This window comes from Macaca nemestrina, chromosome 18 (assembly GCF_043159975.1).
Source record: "Macaca nemestrina isolate mMacNem1 chromosome 18, mMacNem.hap1, whole genome shotgun sequence".
Classification (NCBI taxonomy): Eukaryota; Metazoa; Chordata; class Mammalia; order Primates; family Cercopithecidae; genus Macaca; species Macaca nemestrina.
In genome coordinates, this window is record NC_092142.1 from 18,124,209 (window position 1) to 18,151,762 (window position 27,554).

The window sequence follows — 27,554 nt, forward strand, 5'->3', positions numbered from 1 at the left end:
TATGTCCCTTTTATTTTATGTCTGAGTTAATGGCTTTTTGTTTCAACTCTGTAGTCTTCAAACAACCACCTTTTAGACATTAAAAATGAAGCAAAGATATTAAACCATTTTGAAACCATATTGGTTTAAAATACCAATAAGCTGGTTTCATTTATCTTTAAGTTCTGACATTTCTGCTCAAATGCACAACTTACTAAAAATTTTATATATCTATATAATCAATATCCTATTTTATCTAGCAATGTGTTCAGTAAAAGTATATGCTCCTAAAAGCAAGTTTTATCCTAACAATAAAATTTTCGTCAGTTAGATTAAATCTTTTATGACTGCATCACACATGCTTCTCTCTCCTTATTCAAAGCAGAGTACAATGCCTGGGGTTCATTTCTCATGTCTTTCCCACTGAACCCTCACTGGATGTGCTACAAACAGTGCAGCTAATGTTTGAGGCTGCTGAAGTGTGGCAATCTAGCTACCTCATTTTTAATTTATGTTCTTTGATATCAGGCTATCAAAGAATATAAAGGTATACAAGTTTTCATGTGAGTTCCATCTTCTGCTCAGAGAAGATTACTTTCTGAGGCTTTTCCTATAGTGTGCTATTCGTAGTATGTCGAAAAACTAAAAGGAAACCCAATAATTTCAAAGTAAAATTATAATAAATACTATTTAGAAACAAAAGAATAAGATTTAAAAATTCAGAATGGCCTTTTGTCATGGGAGGGTAGGGGAGTTGGATGAAAGGAGGATGAGATATAACAGGATTCCCTACTTTTCTGGCTATTTAAGAAAGCAGTCAGACAATATATACATATATACATACATACATACATACATGCTAAACAAATGAAATATTAATAACAGTTCACTAGGTAAAGAGAAACATTTACAATGTAAAACAATTTTATTTTTGAATGACACTTGAAACGCCCAAAACCACTTACATCTGTTACATATGCCTCAGTAATTGGAGGACCCCGAATTGGGCTGAAGCGTTCCCCAATGCTCCTCACCACAGTACTAAACACCCGGAGAAGTGCGGCCAGCTTTGGTAATGACACTGATGGAGGAGGAACATCTTCATCCACTGATTCCCCAGAGGCCACATGGCTAAGGTCCTACATGTGAATTCACAGCATTCTTGGTAAGTAGTGCATTGTTTTAAAAAAAAAAAAAAACAAAAAAACTCTAAAATACTTAAATCAATTCATTTTGGAATAGATTTTTAGGCTTTTATAAAGAGGAACTGTGGCCTATGAGAATATTCATGACTCTAAATACAAAAATGGGTTTTACCTAATTATTTCAAAAAGCCAACATTAAACCCAATAGACAACAAATTAAGGAAAAAACTTCTTATACCAACTCAGAAAGCTGTTGGGGAAAAATAAATTCTAGTACATATGCTCTAGTTATATGACGGTATAAATGAAGACAGAAGCTTTTGCCATTCCTGAATTAGTTTTTGGCTAAAAATCTCGTTCTAGGTATTCTTTGAGCTGGGTATACTCAGCTCAACAGCAAGTCCTCCAAACCAAGAGCATGCCCATGAAGAGCAAAGGGAGGTTGTAAGACCCAGCCTACAGATGTATAACTGAGGAATTACGATATATGAAAAGGACAAGATTCGCAAAAACTGGGATACCAGAACCAATGTACATATCTACTTAAAATTAAGCACCAAAATAACAGAAGAGAATGAGATCTTAAGGATAACAAGGGGAAGCATCTCTACAAACTAGAACGTGTGGCTTCTGAAAGGTAGATCAGCTTTAAACGTGGGCTGTGAAAAAAGACGTTCTAGGTGTGGGGGCAAAGAAAAAAAAAGCGAAAGCAAAACATTTCCTTGCTTTTCTAGGAAAGAGTAAACATATCAGTACAACTAAAGGCACTGAATTCCTGTTGACGATAAGCAGCAAAGATGAAAAAAACAAGATGAGGCTAAAATCTGTATGGGAGCCTTGACTGGTTGATCTGAATAGGAAAGAAACACAAAGAGATCCAAATAAGAGATGGCACAGAGTTAAGCCAAGACAGTGGGGTCAGAAAAGCCAAGTACCAGTAACACAGGTTTCAGCAGCACTCTTAAAGTTCCTATGCTATATTCGTACAGCCACAAAAGCTGGCTGAAGCCAAGGCTTGTCCTCCAAAGTACGATTCAAGATCTCCTGTATGTATGTAACAGGAGAGTCTTTAGGGGCTTTTGGTGTTTTGTATTTTTTTATAACACAGCATCAATTTGCTTTAAGACTCTGAAGACTAGGAACAAAAAATAAAAATAAATAACATAATATGTCTTTAGAAAAATACCAGATACCAAGAGTACGTAAAGCTTTGTGAAATACGAAGCTTGCAATGTTTCTTTTAGTCTTTCCAGTAATTCTCCTGGTAACTTAAACACATCTGAAAAAAATGTTTAAAACATTGACTGGGCACGGTGGCTCACGCCTATAATCCCAGCACTTTGGGAGGCTGACGCGGGTGGATCACCTCAGGTCAGGAATTTGAGACCAGCTTGGCCAACGTGGTGAAACTCCGTCCCTACTAAAAATACAAAAATTAGCTGGGCGTGGTGGTGGGTGCCTGTAATCCCAGCTACTCAGGAGGCTGAGGCAGGAGAATTGCTTGAACCCAGAAAGTGGAGGTTGCAGTGAGCCAAGATCATGCCATTGCACTCCAGCTTGGGTGACAGAGTGACACTCCGTTTCAAAAAAAAAAATTTTTTTTTTTAAATATTGCAATGGGCTTGTAATTTCTGCTTAAATGTCAGGAGGTCTGAGCTATTTTAAAATAAATCTAGCACAATTTAAGATTTTTATTTTTTCTGAACCAAAATTTTAAGAAACACCTTTCTATATACTCACCTCAGCATATGCTTCCATGTCTTCTAGAAACTGACCAAGAAGAGTGGTAGAAAATGCAAGATCAGCTACCCAAAAAGGCTCCAAACTCTGCAACCACCCTTGGAATCGTGTAAGAAATTGTGAAAGGGTAGGGGGGAAAAAACACCAAAAAATCCAAATTAAAAAAATATAAGATCCTTGTTTTAAGAGGTACCTGGTTTTCAAGCAGCGTACCCTAAAACATGTCCTATATCATAAAATTAAGATTGTTAAACATGCTGATAACAATTAATCAATACTTCTTTAATACCTCTTTAATTTCTGCAGAAATGACATGTAAATGTTATTTCCTTACTTTTTCAGTAAATTTCATATCTATATTGTCACCACACATGACTTAAGACTAAAATGCCACAATCTGCCATTGGCCTGGCTAATCCCAGGGCCACATCTAACCACCAAAGGTGTATACTCATCTCTTCAGTGAAAATGAAACAGACCACTACCAACTGAATATTCTATTTTCAAAAGTTTATCACACCAAGTAAGTTATGAGAAACTATGACACATGAAATAAGCTGAAATGTGCAAATGAGCCATGCTAGTCATTCACTTAACTCCAAAAACAGGGAAACAAAACCATTTCTCATTTATGACAATTCTCCAAGTTAATCCTGTATTTCCTTTTTTAAAAAAATAACCAGAAAAATAAAAAGTTACAAATAACTTGGATCTTCCATTGTCCACTTCAGGGTATTGCCACTACCAAATATTCTTACCATATATTTTCCTACCAGTACAAACTACAAATAAGTTGGGTAAGTCTTGTCTGTAGTTACTCTACCCACCTACTAGTAATTTCCTCTGAAAAGATATATTCAGCTAACAAGTAATGTTCATCCACAATAAAACATTTCTCTGACTTAGTTTTCTTGCATTATTGAAGAAATGGTATTGATAGATGGTCACTGGGGGACCACTGCTCCTCCCCAACAGTATTTAAACAACTGGTATAGGCTGCAAGACTTACCAGAGACCTGCTGCGTGAGCGAAGGTTTCTGAGTATGATCTATATGCCATCCAACTAATATATCAACTGTATCCTTGATGGAAACAAAGAGAGAGGGGGCCGATCATTTTAAGGTATTACTGCCATTCACCTGTGGACCATTTCACAGTAAAAGATTCTAAAAGGAGCATCTATGTTCTACCTGACATTCTAGAAATTTAGAAAGGGGAGAGGGGCAGGAAAATAAGAAAACTACGTTTCTGACAACAATGAAATAGTTCATTTTCTTCAAATATTTTAAGGTATGAATGTCAGAAAGAAAAATGCGGCATTCAACCCTGGAACCTGAAATATCACTGATTATATCCAAAGGAGCAGAGGCATTGTTTTCCATCTGATTCCTCAGTTCCTCACACACACAACCATCCCCCTCACCCCATGATCTGAAAAGTGGAATGGGGAACTCACCCTAAAATTAGTGCTGAAAATATGAGGGTAACATCGAGCCACCAAAAGAATGCACTTAACACATTTGCAAAGCAATTCTGGTGTATCCACATTTTCAAGAATAGACTGCAGGCTGGTCATTACAAGCTTAAAAATAAAAGTTACAAACCGTGAACATTCAACAAAATAGGGAGAAAACAAGCAAATTAGGTTCATTATTTAGTAAGTGACTACATAAAAAACTGAGTATGAGACCAAGAAAAATAGATTCTGTAGTTTTAGTTTAAAAAAACAATTGACTTGGCCGGGCAAGGTGGCTCACGCCTGTAATCCCAGCACTTGGGAGGCCAAGGCGGGCAGATCACGAGGTCAGGAGATCGAGACCATCCTGGCTAACACAGTGAAACCTCGTCTCTACTAAAAATACAAAAACAAAAAAAAAAACTAGCCGGGAGTGGTGGCGGGTGCCTGTAGTCCCAGTTACTCGGGAGGCTGAGGTAGGACAATGGCGTGAACCAGGGAGACAGAGCTTGCAGTGAGCCGAGATCATGCCACTGCACTCGTCTGGACGACAAGGTGAGGCTCCGTTTCAAAAAAAAAAAAAAGTTGATTTGTAATCCCAGCTACTCAGGAGGCTGAGGCACAAGAATCACTTGAACCCAGGAGGCAGAGGTTGCCGTGAGCTGAGATTGCACCACTGCACTCCAGCCTGGACAACAGAGCGAGACTCCATCTCAAATAAAATAAAATAAAATAAAATAAATTGAAAATATTTCACTCCACTAAGATGTTAGGCTAAAAACAAATACTGTTTTCTCTTCTTCAATGTTTGTTAATATTAGTCCTTTGACATCAGTTAACATTAGTCCTCAACAACACCAGTTTACAATATCCCTAAATGCTCTCTTTAAGACTCTACTTGTGATTAAATTTCAAATACAAAAAGCAAAATGGATTTGGGAAACTTTTCTATAGAGTACAACAATTACTTTCCAATCCAAAATATAAGGCAAATTTTATATAATTTATGCTTTAGTATATTAGTACTTGCTTCATATTAGAATTAAAGAAGATCAGTATGGCACCACACATTAATAACATGCAGGCTCATGTTACCATTATACATAAATCTTTTAAATAAATAAATGGCAAAAATAAAATAATAAATAACTATATGGCATTCCATTGAAAGAATATTTATTTTGTGGCTGTTAAAAAACATTTTTCCCTAAAGAAGGAAAAGCTCTGCTTTACATAGCAATCTTATAAAAGAAATGCTAGAATCGGAAAATCATCATTTTAGGCTGGGTGCAGTGGCTCACACCTGTAACCCCAGCACTTTGGGAGGACGAGGCAGGTGGATCACTTGAGGTCAGGAGTTCAAGACCTGCCTGGCCAGCATGATGAAACCCGTCTTTATTAAAAATATAAAAATTAGCAGAGCACAGTGGCACATGCCTGTAATCCCAGCTACTCAGTAAGCTGAAGCAGGAGAACTGCTTGAACCTGGGAGGCAGAGGTTGCAGTGAGCTGAGATCGTGCCACTGCACTCCAGCTTGGACAACAGAGCAAGACTACATCTCAAAAAAAAAAAAAAGAAAGAAAAAGAAAACCATTATTTTGCAATAGCCAATGTTATAATCTATACAGGCACAGACTATCAATGCTAAAAACCATTTAAAAGACATCTTAGGGGTAATTACAGAAATTTGAATATAGAACACATATGTAATAAAATTCATTTTCTTAGGTATAATACTCTTGTTATACAGAAGAAAAACCTTATTCTTAGGAGATGCATACTAAAACATTATGAGGTGAACTGTCATCATATGTATGGTTTTCAGATGGCTCAACAAAAGTGTGTGAGAAAATAAAACTTGCAAAATATTAATAAGTGGTAAATCTAGGTGGAGTATGTATTATGAAATTATTATTGTATTTACGGGTATTTATTTTACTGGTGCATCTACCTTTCTATGAATGTAAGAATTTTCACAAGAGTCAGGGAAATGTTCATAATCTAAAAACTGTATGCATGCAGAATAAGCCCAATCTGGTGGCGTTCTGTTTAGTTACAGGTAATTTTCTGAATCTTCCCTCAAATTTCTCTCAAACCTCTATAATCAAGGGGAAAAATGTTTTGCCTATAATGGAGGGCAGTAGCTTGACCATACCTCACTGTAGCCTCAAGCTCCCAGGCTCAATTGATCCTCCTGCTTCAGCCTCCAAATAGCTGGGACTACAGGTGCATGCCACCATGCCTGACTTATTTTTTTTTCCTTTTTTTTTTTTTTTTTGGTAAAGACAGGGTTTCACCATGTTGCCCAGGCTGGTCTCAAACTCCTGGACTGAAGCAATTCATCATCCTCAGCCTCCCACAGTGCCGGGGTTACAGGAGTGAGCCAATATGCCCAGTTAAAAACACATTTTTTATTTTAAAAAAAAAAAAAATCCTTATATTTTTTAAACTACATACCCAAAATAAAGCATATCAAAAACTGTTTAAAAAAAAAAAAAAACCCTAATATCAGATATTCCAAACACATCAATACCATAATTTCTAAAAACATTAGCTCAACAAAAATTTAATTACTTAAAATCTTACTCAAAACTAAATCAACAATGATCTTTTAGGCCAGGTACGGTGGCTCATGACAGTAATCCCAGCACTTTGGGAGGCCAAGGCAGGAGGATCACTTGAGGTCAGGAGTTCAAGACCAGCATGGCCAACACAATGAAACCCCATCTCTACTAAAAATACAAAAATTAGCCAGGCTAGTGGCGCGCTCCTGTAATACCAGCTACTCGGGAGGCTGAGGCAGGAGAATCGCTTGAACCTGGGAGGCAGAGGTTGCACTCAGCCAAGATCATGCCACTGCCCTCCAGCCTGGACAATAGAGCAAGACTCTGTATCAAAAAAAGGGGGGGGGGATGATTTTTTAATATATTCAGATACACAAACGTGAAATAAAGCTAAGTAGAGCTAGTATTCATTTACATAATTATCTTATACCATTTGGAGTAAGAATTTGGGGCACGTTAGCAAACCAAAAGGCTCAGAAAGAAGTTGTGATATTTAGTTCTTGTCTCCCTCAACAAATGTGAAACACTCTTCTATCCAGCATTCCTAGTGCAGTTCTTGTTTTCAAATTTGCAAATCATTCTGGTCCTAAGCAATCTCAAAAAAACATTTCTAAAAACCAAAGAGGAAAAAACCTTTTTTTTTCTTTTTTCTGAGACAGAGTCTGGCTCTGTCAGCCAGACTGGAGTGCAATGGTGTGACCTCGGCTCATGGCAACCTCTGACTCCCTGGTTTAAGCCATTCTCCTGCCTCAGTCTCCCAAGTAGCTGGGACTACAGGCGTGCACTATCATGCCGGGCTAATTTTTGTATTTTTAGTAGAAACGGGGTTTCACCATGTTGGCCAGGATGGTTTCGACCTCTTGACCTCATGATCCGCCCGCCTAGGCCTCCCAAAGTGCTGGGATTACAGGTGTGAGCCACCGCACTCGGCCAAGGAAAAAATCTTAAAACTAACTTATTTCAAATCTAACTTCAACATGTATCCTTCACTCAAACTGAGAAAGAGGAATTTTTAAAAAATATTTCCTATCAGTAGATAATTCCTATTCCATGTTTCCCTTCTTCAAGCTCCCCTCCAAGGACATGTGTTAAGGGACAAATTTTTCCCAAGTACATCATGCATTTTTCCCCCTTCATTCTTACCTGCATTACAGATGAAAAGGCTTTCTTTTCTCCTACAGTCTCTAGTGCTTTGTAGGTGGCACATAAGTAGAGGAGTTTAACTTCATCTTTTGCAGATGAGCTAAATTTGCTAAAAATCCACTTGAAGATCTTCTCGGCCTCATAGCTCAGAGAAGCACAAAGAAGGCCAAGACAGCAAGCTCCCTCCTGTCTCAACTCCTGAAGCAATTTGCTACTGTGTTTATTTTAATACAAACAAAAAACACACACAAAAGGCTTAAGTTTTCTATGATGACACGAGTAACACATCTTACAAAAGAATGTCTTAAATGGTTTTTTAAATTTCTATTCAAATTACACAAAAGGTTGAAATTTTCTCCACTCTAAATACTATATTCTGTCTAGCCTGCATTGCCCCACAGTATCTGTCTGACATTACTTCCTTTTTACAAAATCAGTTATTTACAACAGTGAGGGAAGGCCCAGAAATGCTAAATTCCATCTCAAACTGTATTAAATAACTCTCAGAAAAGGGCAGCAACAAATAATTGGATAAAACACACTATATATAACTACATTCTATATAATATTCAATATGTAATGACTATAAAATAAAAAACGGTAATAGTTAAATACAGAAACTTAAAAGGATAACAGTAATGATTTACGTATAACTTTAAAAAGTAACTCTATAAAACCATCAAAAGGCACTAAGGTTTATGACGGGCTGAGGTAAACTTTGGGTACTTGCCACCACTGCAATTCTTTGGGAATCACTGTAACAAAAAATGACCACACACCTCCAGAGACTCCAACAGCCAGAGAATATATGGTTTGAATCCACTCTTACCCGAAGAAGGAAGTTCCTTTTTACCTCTATTCTCTAAGCAGTTTCAAATTCTCTAGTTTACAAAAACTAATTGTATTCATTCATGCTTGCATCAAGAATTTATGCTACTCCATAAGTCAAGACTCAGTTATTCAGTGAGACTAGCAAATTTAAAAAATTACATATTCCTGCTGGGCATGATGGCTCATGCCTGTAATCCCAACACTTTGGGAGGCTACAGTGGGTGGATCACCTCAGGTCAGGAGTTTGAGACCAGCCTGGCCAACATGGTGAAACCCTGTCTCTACTAAAAAAACAAAAATTAGCTGGCAATGGTGGTGCACGCCTGTAGTCCCAGCTACTAGGGAGGCTGAGGCAGGAGAATCGCTTGAACCTGGGAAGCGGAGGTTGCAGAGAGCCAAGATTGCACCACTGCACTCCAGCCTGGGCGACAAGGTGAGACTCTAACTCAAAAAATAAATAAATAAATAAATAGATAATTTCTTTTCAAGTGGATTTCATTTGTATTCAATGGTAATTAACACATAATTAATGCAGACAAGTATGACAAGAGGACCCACTGAAATGTCAATAGGTGTTCACAAACAAAGCCAATGGGTTTATTTTCTTGTGTATTTTAAATAATTTCTAAAAATATATTTTAAAGTCATTTAAACTGAACCATTATTAGTTACTTACCTTTCATTAAGCACATCATGTACAGCAGCCAAGATATTATCCAATTGTTTAACTAGTACCTTTAAAAGAAAACACATTTATAAAAACTTCAAATTCCTATACTTTTAAGAACAGCATTGTGTACTTTTTTACTTGTCTTCCACTCCAAATTATAATTCAACAGTACTTTAGTTTCTTTATTATTCCCAGTCTCCAAGGAGCATGTATCAGGCATGTCATGTTTCCTTTCACACTATGAAAGAAATTCCTCCACTGGAAACACAGAGCTGTGATCATCAACAAAAAAATAAACTCAAAAAGCTTGTTTTATTTACTCTGAAATGCATTTGAAAAATTGACTGATGGATGGAGGGACACATGGAGAGATACGCAACAAGGCAGTATTTAGGGTAAAATGTTAACAACAAAAATTAGATAATGGGTTTAACAGATTCAATGTCAAATTCTTTCAACTTGCTATATATTTGAAACTTCTCATAATAAAATTTGGAAGGAGGAGAAACCTGCTTTGAGCCAAATGTCATCTGCCTCACTAGACCACTTTCATTAATTTTCTCCTGCTCAAGTTATTTTTCTTTTTTTCAGATGGAGTTTCACTCTTGTTGCCCAGGCTGGAGCGCAATGGCGTGATCTCAGCTCACTGCAACCTCCGTCTCCTGAGTTCAAGCGATTCACTTGCCTCAGCCTCCCAAGTAACTGGAATTATAGACATGTGCCACCATGCCCAGCTAATTTTGTATGTTCAGTAGAGACAGGGTTTCACTATGTTGGGCAGGCTGGTGTCGAACTCCTGACCTCAGGTGATCCGCTTGCCTTGGCCTCCGAAAATGCTGGGATTACAGGCATGAGCCATGACACCTGGCCCATATCAAGTTCTTAATTGGAGTAAAGAAAATGAAGAAAAAACTGTAACACTTCCTATACTTTGTTACGTTTCTATTGTTGTTTTAAGAGACAAGAACTCCCTCTGTCGCCCAGGTTGACATGCAGAGGTGTGATCTTATCTCACTGCAACCCTGAATTCCTGAGCTCAAGTGATTCTTTCACCTCAGCCAGGTGTAGTGGCACATGCCTGAAAGTCCCTACTCAGGAGACCACAGTGGGAGGATAGCTTGAATCCAGGAGTCTGAGACTGCAGTGAGTTACGATTGTGCCACTGCACTCCAGCCTGGGCAACAGAGCAAGATCTTGTCTTTACGAAGAAAAATAAATTACATATTAGAGATCATTAAGTTCTAGATCATCATAATACAGGCTTTCCCCATTCTTTTTTTTTTTTTTTTTTAAATGAGACGGAGTCTTGCTCTGTCACCCAGGCTGGAGTGCAGTGGTGCGATCTCGGCTCTCAATGCAAGCTCCGCCTCCAGGGTTCACGTCATTCTCCTGCCTCAGCCTCCCGAGTAGCTGGGACTACAGGCGTCCGCCACCATGCCCAGCTAATTTTTTGTTTTTTTTTTTTTAGTAGAGACGGGGTTTCACCATGTTAGCCAGGATGGTCTCGATCTCCTGACCTCGTGATCTGCCCGCCTCGGCCTCCCAAAGGGCTGGGATTACAGGCACAAGCCACAGCGCTCACGGCCAGGCTTTCCCCATTCTTAAACTACTCAAGGTAGCATTACCTACTTTATTATGGAAACACAAAAATCCTCATATTTCCAAACATACTATACTTACCAGCTTATTTTCTGGTTGCTGAATAAATTCTTTCAACTGCTTTACAGTAGCCAGTCTTCGGTCTCTGTCATCTTCCCGGGTGATCCTCCGAAGAAGATTCGACAGTCGAGACTCATCAGAATAAGACATCGATCTCTCTGTGAATATATAAACATTCTGTTGTCTATTGAGTATAAATAAGCAAAGGAATTTTTAAATTTTAAAATAATTTTTAAATTTTTAAAATTAAAAATTATTTTAATAGTAATTATTATGGTGGCTCACGCCTGTAATCCCAGCACTTTGGAAGGCGGGTACATCACCTGAGTCCAGGAGTTTGAGACCAGCCTGAGCAACATGGTGAAACCCTGTCTCCACAGACACACAAAAAATTACACAAACTAGCCAGGCAAGGTGGTGTGCACCTGTAGTCCCAGCTATTCGGAAGGCTGAGGCAGGAGAATCACATGAGCCCATGAGGTGGAGGTTGCAGTAAGCAGAGATTTGCACTCCAGCCTGGGTGACAGAGAAAGACCCTCTCTCAAAAATAAAATTACATCAAAAGTCACAGTCCCCTGGTCAATAAAAGCTCAGGGAATATAGTTCCTATCACTCTTTTGTTCATCTCTATATTCCAAACCCCGGCAGAGTGCCTGGCACATAACAGATCCTCAAAAAAATATTTGCTGAAGGAAATGAGAAATGAATAACCTTAGGCCAACTGAACACCTCATTCCAGAGGACTGGTTGACAGAGAAAAAAGAAAAGCCTTAGTAACAACTTTCTTTGGGTCCATTCCAAACTGTTTTCAACATGCAGGTAAAGAGCCAGGGTAGAGGTAAATTAAACAACTTCCAAGGGGTATGGATAAAGTCTCAATCGAGTAAAACCAGGATATAGGCTTCTTCTTATCATCTAGGTATCCCACTGGAGGAAAGCCTCTTATTCACATTATCATCATTTCCCTAGGACGAAGTTTTGGGGAGCCATAATCACATATTTAGTTCAACAAATGTCTAATTGTTATCTACCACATGCAAGGTACGCCTCCACTAGAAAGGTAGCAAACCACAACTTTCCCCCCTTATTTTTTAATCACAAGAACAAGCAAACAATAGTGAATACTATTAGTATATTAAAGATGCCTTTAAAAACTAGATTTTTGCTGAGCAAGGTGGCTCTTGCCTGTAATTACCTAGCACTTTGGGAGGCCAAGGTGGGCAGATCACTTGAGCCCAGGAGTTCGAGACCAGCCTGGGCAACATGGTAAAACCCCATCCCTACGAAAAACACAAAAATTAGCTGGGCATAGTGGCACATATCTGTAATCCCAGATACTCGGGAGGCTGAGGTGGGAGGATCACTTTAGCCTGGGAAGCAAAGGTTGCAGTGAAATCACACTAGTGCATTCCAGCCTGGGTGACAGAGCGAGACTCTGTCTCAAAAAAACAAAACAAAGAACTAAATTTTTGCAATACGTTTTCAACTGTGCTATTTATCATAATTAGCCAATACATATGTAAACAACAAATCACAAAGGGTCTGACAGTTTCATTTCTAAGGTATAAGAAAAAATTGATAATAAAAGAAACTACAAGGCTGGGCATGGTGGCTCACACCTGTAATCCCAGCACTTTGGGAGGCCAAGGAGGGCAGATCACGAGGTCAGCAGTTTGAGACCAGCCTGGCCAACATGATGGAACCTCGTCTCTACTAAAGATACAAAAAATTAGCCGGGCATGGTGACGCACTCCTGTAATCCTAGCTACTCGGGAGGCTGAGGCAGGAGAATCACTTTAACCCGGGAGGTGGAAGTTGCAGTGAGCTGAGATTGTGCCACTGCACTCCAGCCCGGGTGACAGGGCGAGACTCCGTCTCATAAATAAATAAATGACTACAAGGGGAACAACACACACTGGAGCCTTTTGGAGGGTGAGGGGTGGGAGGAGGGAGAGGATCAAGAGAAACAACCAATGGGTACCAGGCTTAATATCTGGGTGGTAAAATAATCTATACCACAAACCCTCATGACACAAGTTTACCTATGTAACAAACCTGCACTTGCATCCTGAACTTAAAAGTTAAAAAAAAGAAAGAAAGAAACTACAATGTCTGAGAGAAGAATGGGATTTTTACAAATCCCTAGCCCAGAGTATTTCAACATGACAGATACCAAAAATGTCATCAACTTACCAGCAGGGAAATGAGGCTCTACTTACAATTCTGTCACTAGCAAACTATATGACCCTGAGCCTTTAAAGAAGAGGAATTGTACTGAATTAGCTTTAGAGTTGCTGTTTAGCTCCTATAATATCATAAGTCTAAGGCTTCAAACACTTTATTCTAATAAACAGCATAGCCTTTGAATTCATTCCACTTGTGAAAACTTACAGAAAGAAATCAGTTTTTTAAAAGTTATATACCAACAATAAAAGCTACAGGCACAAAGGTTTTCACCAAGATACACGTAGCACACACATAGTATTTTTAAAAAAAAAAAAAAAAAGGTCAAAAACTAAATGTCTGAAAAGTAATTACATCTAACAAAGCCCATAAATCAGAAATGTGAATTTCATACTCAGCTTTACTGGTAAATTTCTCTTTAAGGAAAAAAATGATCATTACCTCTAATCCTCTGAACTTTCAAGGCACTCACCTATACAGTGAGGCTACGTCATAAGGCAGAAATGGTATCAGTGTATTTAACTTTAGAAAAGTGCCCACTCTAGGCAGGGCTGGTGGCTCAAGCCTGTAATCCCAGCACTTTGGGAGACTGAGGTGGGCAGATCACTTGAGGTCAGGAGTTCAAGACCAGCCTGGCCAACACAGTGAAACCCTGTCTCCACTAAAAATGCAAAAATTAGCTGGGTGTGGTGGCAGGCACCTATAATCCCAGCTACTTGGGAGGCTGAGGCACGAGAATCACTTGAACCTGGGAGGCAGAGGTTGCAGTGAGCAGATTGCACCACTGCACTCCAGCCTGGGCAACAGAGCAAGACTCTGTCTCGAAAAAAAAAAATACACTGAAAACAACAACAACAAAAAAAAACCAGAGAAGTACCCACTCTGGGGGACAATGGAAGGGAGAACATCAGGAAGAATAGCTTAATGGATGCCAGGCTTAATACCTAGGTGATGGGATGATCTGTGCAGCAAACCACCATGGCACACATTTACCTATGTAACAAACCTGTACATCCTGCACATGTACCCTGAACTTAAAAGAGAAAAAAAAAAAGACAGAGAAGTATCCATTCTATATATACATCTATATCCTCCACAGGCCCAAGAGTTCAAGGACTTGCTGTGGTAAGAGCCTACTATACACTATACATTAAAAATCCATGATAATTGGGTAAATCCTTTCTGTAAGATCTTATCCAGTCTTCTCATCTTGTTTTAAGAGAATTCTCTTTTAAAATGCATTATAACCTTTCTAGTGGGAAATTAACAGTTCACAGGGAAAGAATGTAAACAATTTTTACCTGCACAGTAGACTAATCAACTCATGCCTGCACAAGGCGTTAGTAAGAGACATCCAGGATAAGAGGAGATACAAATCTTTGGAAGGTGTATGTGATTGGTCCCCGTCTTCCCAGTCTTACCCTGTGATTTCCTCATGTCTTTGGTGGCTAAAGCACGACTGCCATGCTGAACACTGGTGAACTCAGGGCTGGTCACATTGTTAACCCTCAGCTCTTGCCCCAACGACTTCCGACCATAAGTATTTTCCCCAGATCCTCCATTGACACTGTAGCCACCTACAAACAGCAATGTTTACGTTATTTAAATATGATTGTTGGCTTCAGTCAATTTCCTGATAGCTCAGGATCTTACCGTTCAATCTGCAGCTCAACCAGCCTTTGCTTCTCCTACCTTTTTCCTGTACTGTCTGCCTTGAAAATCATTTTGCTTTCTTTTAATACACCTTAGAAGTTAATTTTATTTTGATCCCTTCATTGGAAAATAAGCAGAGAAATGAAAACTATATTAAATCAAATTTTACACTTTGTTTAAAAACTTTCTTGAGGTTTAGAGACAGTAACCGGGAGGAATTTCAACCTTAGCTAAATATCTTTGAAAACAAAAACAAAAATAGTATTGTATCTTTTTTGTAAGAAAACTGCATTTATGAATTACGTATGGAAAAAATTTTAAATTTTAAAAATAATAAAGTGGATAAACTTCCTATGAAGTTTTCAGAAATAACACTGCATTTGTTATTTATATTTTAAACGTATTATAAGAAAGCGAGAAAGTTGGGGGTGTAGGAAGGCAGGAAGGTGAGATAGGTAGGTTCAAAAAACATGCTTGCAGCAATAAGAAAATATATATACCCTTTTCGTCATTCTGTATGTCAGCGTGGACTCTGGTATCATCGTGCCTTTGCCGAGACACAACAGCTGAATTTGAAGGTTGCAGTCCATAAGAGGAAGAACTACCTCTATCTCTGGATGAAGAATATTTTAAATTATCTGGGTCGGCTGATGCACTATCAGTTCTACAAAAAGAGAAAAGCATAAGATTAGAACTTTAAACAACATAAATAAATATTTCTTTATACAAGCCTCTCTTCTCCCAACTTTTACATTTAACCATTATTACTATATTTAGTAGAATATGTACTATATATTACATGTAAGCACTCAGCTGTCTAACAAGTCTTTCATTGGGAAGAGATTCTCAAAGGATGAAATGCCAACTTTTCAGTCTCTTCTACTGTTCTAAAGACCCATTCAGAAGTATGAATAACTACTGGGATTAGGGTGACTTTGCTGGTTTTAGCATTGAAAGTCTCCTGTCCCAGGCAAAATGGGACAATTGGTCACTCTGGTCCAGAGTTCTCCTCACATGCATAAGAATAATTCTTTCTAAATTCTCCCCCCGGAGAGGGTTAATCAGTCAAAAAATTTCAGTCTTTCCTGTCATAAAAATAAAAAACACTGGCAGCACGTCAGGGAGGGGCAATGTCTTACCAAGTTATTTTCTAAGTACTGATTATGTTAAGGTACTGTAGTACTGAAGACCCCAATAGCCGGGCGCGGTGGCTCAAGCCTGTAATCCCAGCACTTTGGGAGGCCGAGACGGGCGGATCACGAGGTCAGGAGATCGAGACCATCCTGGCTAACACGGTGAAACCCCGTCTCTACTAAAAAATACAAAAAACTAGCCGGGCGCGGTGGCGGGCGCCTGTAGTCCCAACTACTCGGGAGGCTGAGGCAGGAGAATGGCGTGAACCCAGGAGGCGGAGCTTGCAGTGAGCTGAGATCCGGCCACTGCACTCCAGCCTGGGCGGCAGAGCGAGACTCCGTCTCAAAAGATAAAAAAAAAAAAAAGAAGACCCCAATGAAGATGCCTTAATTGCAAAGAATAGCAATCAAAATTTTAAAAAGTAAAAAAGAAGACACTGTAAGGAAATAAAAGGTATCAGAAATCCAATAAAGCTATATTGGAAAGTTGTAGTTCATAATCTATTTAAAATTTAGGTACTGTTTAGAGTAATACCTGATGCTTATTAGGAAACAAGTGGGGGTACAGTCAAGGGTAAAAGCGTGTCCTCATCTAAGTATCTGCTCTATGCTTCAACTGCCTCATAAGTAAAACAGAGCTGAGCTACAAGACTTCTCATGAGTGTTATTCTTCCAGCCATCAATCATAAACTATCAAGAAAGAAGACAACAAAATAATCTGTTGTAGCACATGAAAAATCCAAGTAAGTTCTTCCCCTACTGATTTTCTCCTGGGAGGAACAACTTTGAGAAAAAGAAAAGAAAGAAAATGATGTTTACTACAAATGCTTTCTGAACCTTTTAGAACCTGAATCTTTGAAACAAGTTCAGGGCACTGGCAAGGCCAGAAACTAACCTATTCCTCTACGCTTTGCCCCTCCCTCTATGGTGTAAAAGTGACAGCAGTGTCTGTATACTGTATATATTTTGTTTAGAGTTTATTAGTCTTTCCTTGCTCCCAAAAATACTAAACATAAAACTTTGCATGGGCTCAATCAGTTGGACACCTTGATCTGCACTTACTGCAATCACTGTTAATACAGAATGCAGACAATAGGTCCAATTAAACTTGGAAATCTAACTGGTACAAGTCATGAATTCTAAAGAATCTCAATCTGAAACTTCATGAAATTCATAACCTAGCATACTAAAATGACTAAGGCTCCATAAGGAGTATCTTCTAATATTCAGAGTTCACTTGTTCATAAAGCTAAGTACTTCAAATATAAGGGAAAATAAAATCTATGGAATTTCAAGAAAAATGTATGAGAATATTTTCTGAGTATATTAAGTCTACAAGCACTAAAATATAACTCAAAGGACCATAACTTTTTTAAACTAATGAAAAGACATTCCTTATATATCTAAAAATAACACATTTAACTTGCATCTATATAAATCACAGCATACCATTACTTTCTGAAAGGAGACTGAAACATAAGAGAGCTTATAACCTTTTCTGACAGGGTTTGAACTTTATATGTATGCCACAGTAAGCTCTTATTAGATGAAGGAATAAAATAAGCACATGACTAATTCGGAAACACAAAGATAACTGAAGTCTGTCAATATTTAAACATACCTTCACTTCCTGCTTTCTTCATGTTTACTTATCTCCTATACTACCTTTACTATTAAGAGTTAAATATCTGTATCATTTTCTGGTGACACAGTAGTAACATAAGGCAGCAGAGAATACAAGTTAAAAAAAGATCTGGGCTCAAATCCCAGCTCCAGCACTGAAAAGTATGTGTACCTTTGCACAAATTACTTGATCTCCAAGCCTTGGTTGTCTCTTGCATAAAATGAGGATAATACATATCTAACATGCAAGGTTGTTGTGAGGCTTAAATAAGATAATGAATTTTAAAGAAATGCTTAGTTTGCAGGGTATGTTAAATAAAGAAATGCTTAGTTTGCAGGGTATGTTAAAAGTTATTATGACTATAATACAAAATAAACTCAAAGTTTCCAGTCTAAAAGACAATGTACAAACAGTTCATGAGTATATGAATATAATCAAAACAAGTTTTTACAGTCAATATAGAGCAACTTAAATACTTCACTAAGAAATCAGGTAATCTGTTGCTACCAACAAATCTGTTTCCAACTATGAAGCATCTGATTTCAAACTAAATTGTAAAAACCAGGGACAGCTTCCCCATTGGTTAGAAATAAGGTTTCTAAATCCCATAAGTTATGAACACTGAGATTATTTTTTTCCCAAAAAAAAAAGGGTGTTTTCAGAAATATTTAAAAAAAAAAAAAAAAAAACTCACTGGAATAGAGCCACTGTCTCAGAAATACCTAAAAACTCCCTAGTTGCCAAATTATTTTAATACAAATTAATCAAAACATCTCCAACCAGAACTCAGGTTGTAAGCATTCTGAACCTAAAAGCACAAAATGGTTTAGCATTTATACAAAATTTCTATTTTTATACAATCTTGACTTCTTAGGTTTCAAAAAATGTCAATGTCAGGCTGTTAGCACCAACAAGATCATCCCAGTCCAATAAATAGAAAACTGTTAACCGGAAATGAGCACTTAAAATGAGGCAATCAAAGCCACAAAATAGAAACTGCAGATTTGAACTCCAAGAAGCAGACATAAATGTTAGGCTAGTTAGTTAGAAGAGCTGAAAGGGATATCATCTGCCAGAATTAGTGTCTCAATTTAGTGAAAAAAGAAAATCTATCTATTAAGTCTAAGAATCCTAGCAAGGATCCAAAAATACCTCTACAGCCCCTTTAATATTCTAAAAATATCATGGAGAGAAAAAAAGAAATGCATAAATTTCCCCAAAACGATCAAACTGAAGTTAAAGCCTGATGTACATGCCACATGAGAGGTAAGTTTCTAAAGCTCATACCTCAAAAATCGCATACTGTATAATATGGAGCCTTTGTGATGTTTTGCATCAAGTCAATCTGTAAGACAGTAGTTACAATATTAGTGAAGACAGCGGGTTAAAACATTTGTTGTTCAAACATGGAGCAAATATCATTCATGAGTTAGGTGCTTTTAGTTGAACTATGGTCCCATTAGGGTTCATACAGTAAAGCAAAAATTGAGGTGGAAAGCTACTCTGTGCCTTAGAGGATAAAGAGGCTTAATGTGGCAACCAAAAAAATTTTAGTACATAAGAGAATTTAAATGTTAACTATAACATACAAATCACATGCAAATATAGTTACCACTTATTTTAATTACCTATTCTCAATATACAGAAAAATGCCATAAATCTAGGAGGCCATTCGTTTCAAATGACCAGAATCCTCAGACGTCACATCAACAATCCACCAAGAGCTGGGGATAGTATCTCCTGACTAAATGTAGCCTTGTGGTCCAGTTGTTGTAAGTATTAGAGAGAAAAAGAGAGAGTCATCTCTGGAAAGTGTGAAGTCAGGGAATTCCCTACTAGAAAGTATTTCCATAAAGCACCCCAAAATGACTTGATGCAAACACCACACCTAGTGGTGTCACTGGAGTAAGCATCATATTAGTTCAAATTGCTTTTACCTAGGTTTATTAAGGGATTTTGCTCTCATGGTGAGATCTAATTTGTAATGGATATAAACCAGGAAATGAGATTTGCACTAAAGCCAATGAAGTAGGAATGTACTTATTCTCTAAAGTAGCAAACATAGTCTCACTGTCACAGAGCAGTTATAGGATATGCTGCTTTCCATACTAATGGTTAATACCACTTGAAAATGATTTACCCTTCAAAAATAAATTCAGGGTTATCCCCTGTAATGCCTCTTACCTGGATTCAAACATGCTTTAATGAGAAGTAAGAGAAAGGGTGAAACTATGAAGAACCCTGGGCCTTGTGTGTATCATTACATTAGAAACACTGCTCTAAATATGAGTCTATGCTAAAACATTAATTTGAGAGGCTCAGGGAATTTATTATACAAATCTCTTCTCACAGAGAACTTTAAGTTCAAATTTAATAAAACAAAACAGAACCATTCCATGTCAAAATCATGAGTATGCGTCAGTTTTGCAATACTGAAATATTTTTTTTTTTTTTTTTTTTTAGACGGAGTCTCGCTCTGCCACCCAGGCTGGAGTGCAGTGGCCGGATCTCAGCTCACTGCAAGCTCCGCCTCCCGGGTTCACGCCATTCTCCTGCCTCAGCCTCCCAAGTAGCTGGGACTACAGGCGCCCGCCACCTTGCCCGGCTAGTTTTTTGTATTTTTTAGTAGAGACGGGGTTTCACCGTGTCAGCCAGGATGGTCTCGATCTCCTGACCTCGTGATCCGCCCGTCTCGGCCTCCCAAAGTGCTGGGATTACAGGCTTGAGCCACCGCGCCCGGCCAATACTGAAATATTAAATCCATATAATTTCTTGGTAAAACTAGCTTAGCTACCTAAGTATTAAGTGTCTATAATAACCAAATCTTAATTATCCACTTATGGGTGATTTGTTTCCTTTTTTGAGACAGGGTCTCACTCTGTAACCCAGGCTGGAGTGCATTGGCATGACCATAGCTCACTGCAGCCTTGACCTCATGGGTTCAGCCTCTCAAACAGCTGGGACCACAAGTGCACACCACTCCACTTAGCTAATTTTTTATTTTTATGTTTTTGTAGAGACAGGTGTCTCATTATGTTGCTCAGGCTGCTCTCAAATTCCTGGACTGAAGCAATCCTCCCACCTCAGCCTCCCAAAATGCTAGCTAGGATTAGAGGCGTGAGTGACCACATCTGGACTGTCACCAATTTTTAATTGTCTGTCAACTAAACAGCCAATAGACTGATAAAATATACTTAACTATTATAAAATTGTGAAGAACTTTATCTTAACCAAAGAGAGGTCTGGTTTTTACCTGTGGATTCTGGAAGGTAATCTCTGAACTCCTGAAATGTTGTACCTAATAAGAGCATCCTGGCCAGAAGCAGTGGCTCACACCTGTAATCCCAGCACTTTGGGAGGCCAAGGCGGGAGGATCGCTTGAAGTCAGGATTTTGAGACCAGCCTGGCTAGCATGGTGAAACCTGTCTCTACTAAAAATATAAAAATTAGCCAGGCATGTTGACGGGCACCTGTAATAATCCCAGCTACTCGGGAGGCTGAGGTTTCAGTGAGCTGAGATCATGCCACTGCACTCCAGCCTGGGCAACAGAGAAAGACTATCTCCCCCCGAAAAAAAAGAGAGGTGGTGTGGTGGGAGGGAGGTGTCCTTGTTCATCTGGGGGCTTCAGGCCACAGCAGAGTCTAACAATGTGGCTTATGGTGGCAGCTTTGAGTCCCATGGATCAGCTTGACCTCCAGTGGAGCTGGAGACCAAGGTTAGCCACATGAGCATGCAACCATGGAACCCCAGTAAAAACTCTGGACATAAAAAATGGTGGGAGTTTCCCTGGTTGGCAATAATCCACGAGTACTGTCACACATCAGTGCCACCGGGAAGGTATCATTTTTCACAACTCTACAGGGGGAGGACAATTCGAAGCTCCAACATTTGGAACTTTCCTGAACTCTGCCCTATGCACCTCTACCCTTGGCTGATTCTAATCTGAATCCCTAAACTGCAATAAACTCTAACCGTGGGTATGAGAGCTTTCAATGAGTTCTCGTGAGTCCTCCTGGCAAATCATCCAACCCAAGAGTGGTCTTGGCCAGGCACAGTGGCTCAAGCTTGTAATCCCAGCACTTTGGGAGGCCCAGGCAGGCAGATCGCTTGAGCTCAGGAGTTTGAGACCAGACTGACAATATGGCGATACTGTCTCTAAAAAATACAGAAAAACGGCCAGGCGTGGTGGCTCACACCTGTAATTCCAGCACTTTGGGAGGCCGAGACGGGAGGATTACGAGGTCAGGAGATCGAGACCATCCTGGCTAACATGGTGAAACCCCGTCTCTACTAAAACTACAAAAAATTAGCCAGGCATGGTGGCAGGCGCCTGTAGTCCCAGCTACTCAGGAGGCTGAGGCAGGAGAATGGCGTGAACCCGGGAGGCGGAGCTTGCAGTGAGCAGAGATTGCGCCACTGATATATATATATAGAAAAATTAGCCAGGCAAGGTGGTATGCACCCGTAGATCCAGCTACTCAGGTGGCTGAGTTAGGAGGATTGCTTGAACCTGGGAGGGAGGAGTCCAGGGCTGCAGTGAGCCTCTGCACTCTCGCCTGGGTGATAGAGAGAGGCCCTGCCTCAAAAAAAAAAAAACAAACCAAAATAAAACAAAAAAAACACAGTGATCTTGGGAACCCCCAAACTTGCAACTAGTATTAGAAGCAAGGGTCATCTTATGGACTGGACTCCCTCTTACTGTGCACTCATATTTAAAACCATTAAATATACTGTAGCTCAAAAACAGTTGCTTGTCTGTTTGTTTTAAAACAGGGTCTCACTCTGTTGCCCAGGCTAGAGTGCAGAGGCGCAATCCAAGTTCAAGCAAACCTCCCACCTCAGCCTCCCGGGCAGCTGAGACCACAGGCTTACTCCACCATGCCCAGCTAACTTTTGTTTTTTGGGGTTTTTCTTGTCCCATTCTCTACAACATTCCCAAAATGTTGCCAAGCTGGTCTCGCACTCCTGGGCTCAAGTGATCCACTCACCTCAGCCTCCCAAAGTGTTGGGATTACAGGCATAAGCCACTGGTCCAACTTCTGCCCCATCACTCTTGGCAAAATCCATTATGACCTCCAGGTTGCTAAATCCAAGATAAAGTTCAGGCCTCAATCTGCTCATCCTTTCAGCAGCTTTCACAGGGCTGCTGAGTAGGGTTGAGCAGTTTTGCCCTGCACACCGGTGCCCTGCAGAGGAATGAGGTGAGCTGAATGAAACTCGTTTTTAAAACATTCTTGGCCGACATAGTGGCTCATGCATGTAATCCCAGCACTTTGGGAGGCTGAGGCGGACGCATCACTTGAGATCAGGAGTTCAAGATCAGCCTGGCCAATATGGCAAAACCCCGTCTCTATTAAAAACATAAAAATTAGCTGGGCATGGTGGCAGACACCTGTAATCCCAGCTACTTGGGAGGCTGAAGCAGGAGAAGCACTTGAACTCAGGAGGCGGCGGTTGCAGTGAGCCGAGACTGGGTCACTGCACTCCAACCTAGGCAACAAGAGAGAAACTCTGTCTCAAAAAAAAAAAAAAATTGTTTGTGCCAACTAATTGTACACCTAAATGCACCATGTTCATTTGACTTTCTCCTTGCATTTATTTATTTATTTTTAATTAGGTCTCGCTCTATGTTGCCCACATTGTAGTGCAGTCTGTGATTACAGCTCACTGCAGCCCTGAACTCCTGGGCTCAAGAGATTCTCTGGTCTGAGCCTCCCCAGTAGCTAGGACTACAGGTATGGAGTGGCTCTTTGCCTTTATTTCTAACCCAAGCCAGCTTACAACCTTAAAAAGAGACTGTTTTGCCGGGCGTGGTGACTCACGCCTGTACTCCCAGTACTTTGGGAGGCCGAGGTGGGTGGATCGTAAGGTCAGGAGTTCGAGACCAGCCTGACCAACATGGTGAAACGCTGTCTCTACTAAAAATACACAAAAAATTAGCTGGGCATGGTGGTGCGGCACCTGTAGTCCCAGCTACTTGGGAGGCTGAGGCAGGAGAATCACTTGAACTCAGGAGGTGGAGGTTATGGTGAGCCAAGATCGCGTCACTGCATTCCCACCTGTGACGGTGACAGAGCGGGACTCCATCTCAAAAAAAAAGAGAGAGAGAGACCCTGCTTCAGCTCTCATTTGCATCGCTTATCTTCCCCTTCTGTCAGTAAGTTTTGTCAGTAAGTCCTGGAAGTACCCTAGAAACATATCATTTGGCCTGGGAAATTGCCAAGATTGAATGGAAATATCTTACTCTATGACCTCTTTAATAGATGAAGGACAAAAAGACTGAAAATTTACAAAGCTATGCATCCCTCCCCCACCAGTTAAATGCCAAACATAGGCCAAGCACAGTGGATCACACCTGTAATCCCAGCTGTTTGGGAGCCCGAGGCAGGCAGATCACCTTAGGTCAGGAGTTCAAGATCAGCCTGGTCAAGATGGTGAAATGCAGTCTCTACTAAAAATACAAAAAAATTAGCCAGGCATGGTGGTGCATGTCTGGAATCCCAGCTACTCGGGAAGCTGAGGCAGAAGAATCGCTTACCCAGAGGCGGACGTTGCAGTGAGCTGAGAGCTCGCCACTGCACTCCAGCCTGGACAACAGAGTGAGACTCGGTCTCAAAAAATAAATAAATAAATAAATAACCCATTCCGATTAAGAATCATTAAGAGTTACATTGCGCCACTGCACTCCAGCCTGGATGACAGAGCAAAACTCCGTCTCAAAAAAAAAAAAAAAGAGTTACATACTGCAGAAATCTAAAGAGTCTCAAAAGCAGATTGGGACTTTATAATCAAGGTAAAGGTGAAGTGATGTTTACCAATATAAGAAATGTATGCAACCATTTTTTTCAACTCCTGAAAACAGTCAGATGATAACTGTAGTTATTCTGATAAAAGTTCCTTTAGTCAACAGGTTGAAGTACATTCCCAGGGAATAACATGTTTATAAGATTTTCTAATAATAGCATATGTTAAATCTTGTCTTTAAAAATAATCCTGGCTGGGTGCAGTGGCTCACACCTGTAATCCCAGCACTTTGGGAGGCCGAGGTGGGTGGATCACTTGAGGTTGAGAGTTTGAGATCAGTCTGACCAACATGGAGAAACCTTTCTGTCTCCACTAAAAATACAAAATTAGCCGGGCGTGGTGGTGCATGCCTGTAATCCCAGTTACTCGGGAAGCTGAGGCAGGAGAATCACTCGAACCCGGGATGCAGAGGTTGTGGTGACCCGAAATGCTGCCATTGCACTCCAGCCTGGGCAACAAGAACGAAACTACATCTCAAAAAAACCAAAAAATAACAAAATAAAATTAAAACTAAAAAAATAAAAATAAATAAAAATAATCCTAGGCCAAGCTGGCTGCAGTAGCTCACAACTGTAATCCCAGCTACTCAGGAGGCTGAGACGGGAGGATCACTCGAGCCCAGGAGTTTGAGACCAGCCTGGGCAACACAGTGAGACTATGTCTCTAAAGAAAAAAATAATCACCATCATTCTAGGCCAGTCCAGAAAACATAGCAAGACCTCCAACTCTAAAAGAAAACGAAATAAAAAATTTTAAAGGTCAATTTAATTAGAGTCTCAAGTAATTCCAGAAGATATGGTCTCACAAATCAAACAGTTGAAAAAGGAAGATGCCTTTCAAAATAATCACACTATGATTTTAACTGTAGGAAAATGTATTAAATGAAGACAGCTTTTGCTAGTTGCTGAAACATACTAGTAAGAGCAGGAAACAATGCTCCCACCGTGCTCAGCAGTAGCCAGAAATTTATTGAGGTCTTTATATTTAGCCTTAAGTATAAGACAGCTAGGAAACTTCAAAATCATCACTCAAGCCACTTTAAACCCACAGTCTACACAAACCCTATCTTTTTCTTTTGTTACATTTTATACGAAACACACTTTAATCAGATTGACATAAGTGATTTAAAAGAAGTAACTTGTATAATTCCCTTTTACAAGGAAAAAAGAAACAATGTTTCTAGATATTAAGTTCCTTGAGACAGCAATCATTTATTATAGATTTACAGTACGATTTCAAATAGTACTAGAATCTTTTTTTTTTTTTTTTTTTTGAGAGAGTGGCACAATCACAGCTCACAGTAGCCTCGACCTCCTGGGCTAAAGCAATGCTCCCACCTCAGCCTCCCAAGTAGGTGGGACTACAAACTCACGCCACAATGTTCAGCTTTTTTTTCTTTTTGAGACGGAGTATTGCTCTGTCATCCAGGCTGGAGCGCAGTGGCATGATCTCGGTTCACTTCAACCTCTGCCTCCTGGGTTCAAGCAACTCTCCTGCCTCAGCCTCCCAAATAGCTAGGATTACGTGTGCATCACCATGCCCAGGTAATTTTTATATTTTTAGTAGAGACGGGGTTTCACCAGGTTGGTCAGGCTGGTCTCAAACTCCTGATCTTGGTGATCTGCCCGCCTCGGCCTCCCAAAGTGCTGGGATTACAGGTATAAGTCACCATGCCCAGCCAATTTTTGTATTTTTTGTAGAAACCAGGTCTCACTATGCTACCCAGGCTGATCTCCAACTCCTGGGCTCCAGTGATCCGCCCATCTTCCTGCCTTGGTCTCCCAAAGCACCACCATGCCCAGCCCAAAATCTTGTAATTGCTTAATACTGTATGTACATTCTTGCAATGATATGACATTTCCCATCTTTGTTTAGAAGATGCATGTGGTTCTTCTCCACCCCTCAAGTACTTAAAACTATCACACTGGCAGAATACAACCTTTCCATGGTTCTGGCATCCTCCCTTCTCCCATTGAAAGAAAAGAAAAGAAAAGAGAAAAGAAAAATATATATACACACACCCATACACACTACACCAGAGGGAAAAAAGCAATTCTTCGTTCAACTCGTGTTCTTATAAGAATCAGCTCTTAAATTCCAACTGTGTAGTAAAAGGTAAGCAAGCTATAAGCTACCTTTTAACCTACCCTTTTTCTACACATTCCATTTACATTGTTCTTGCCCTCCAACCTATGCAAGTAGTCACAAAGATGAGATTATGTTTGCTGGCTTATCATTTCAACTAGTAACAAATTCTTAAGGTGTGAGTATAAGATAAGGAGAAAAAATGATGATGCAGAGCTATGCTCTTATTATCCAACTTGAAACAGGTTTACAGCCTAATGGAAGTACACTAGAAAATGCAGAAAGAGGGCAGGCGCAGTGGCTCACGCCTATAATCCCAGCACTTTGGAGGCAGAGGTGGGTGGAACACAAAGTCAAGAGTTCAAGACCAGCCTGGCCAACATGGTGAGACCCCATCTCTACTAAAAATACAAAAAAAAAATAAAAAAAAAAAAAATTACCCAGGTGTGGTGGCACATGCCTGTAATCCAAGCTACTCAGGAGGCTGAGGCAGGAGAATCGCTTGAACCCGGGTGGCAGAGGTTGCAGTGAGCCGAGATCACGCCATTGCACTCTGGCCCGGGCAACAGAGCGAGATTCCATCTCAAAAAAAAAAAAAAGAAAGAAAATGTAGAAAGAGAGCCACTCCACCGGAGAGCAATTAATTCTAACTCCACTAATATTTTTCTAAGTATTCACTGAAACAATTTTAAAAATAATTTCCTGAACTTTAATCCTCCCAACGTCTTAAAAGGCAAAAATTACCCCCTCAGAGGGACATGGCTGGTAGTGCCAATACAAAAGATCTTCGTCTTCCCATTCTTAGTCCATAGCTTTTTTCATGACACCCGCCTCTCCTAAGATAAATATCTGTGAAGGATCAACTTTTTTAAAAAATACACA

General features: G+C 39.8%; 1 protein-coding gene across 4 annotated transcripts in view; it reads right to left on the bottom strand.

Moving 5' to 3' along the window:
• Positions 1-27,554, bottom strand: part of LOC105464273 (SMG1 nonsense mediated mRNA decay associated PI3K related kinase) — a 113,684-nt gene that overhangs the window by 70,558 nt on the left and 15,572 nt on the right. For 2 of the 4 annotated variants that reach the window (XM_071084181.1, XM_011711994.3), the window contains exons 2-10: positions 15,526-15,689; positions 14,794-14,949; positions 11,210-11,346; positions 9,536-9,594; positions 8,029-8,242; positions 4,321-4,446; positions 3,874-3,946; positions 2,865-2,962; positions 945-1,118 (exon numbers count right to left, since the gene is read on the bottom strand). In XM_071084181.1, the coding sequence (XP_070940282.1) occupies positions 945-1,118; positions 2,865-2,962; positions 3,874-3,946; positions 4,321-4,446; positions 8,029-8,242; positions 9,536-9,594; positions 11,210-11,346; positions 14,794-14,949; positions 15,526-15,689 (1,201 nt within the window). Of the gene's footprint in view, positions 1-944; positions 1,119-2,864; positions 2,963-3,873; positions 3,947-4,320; positions 4,447-8,028; positions 8,243-9,535; positions 9,595-11,209; positions 11,347-14,793; positions 14,950-15,525; positions 15,690-19,069; positions 20,186-27,554 lie in introns of those variants that run through there. The other 2 variants (XM_071084182.1, XM_071084183.1) reach the window with 2 other exon arrangements.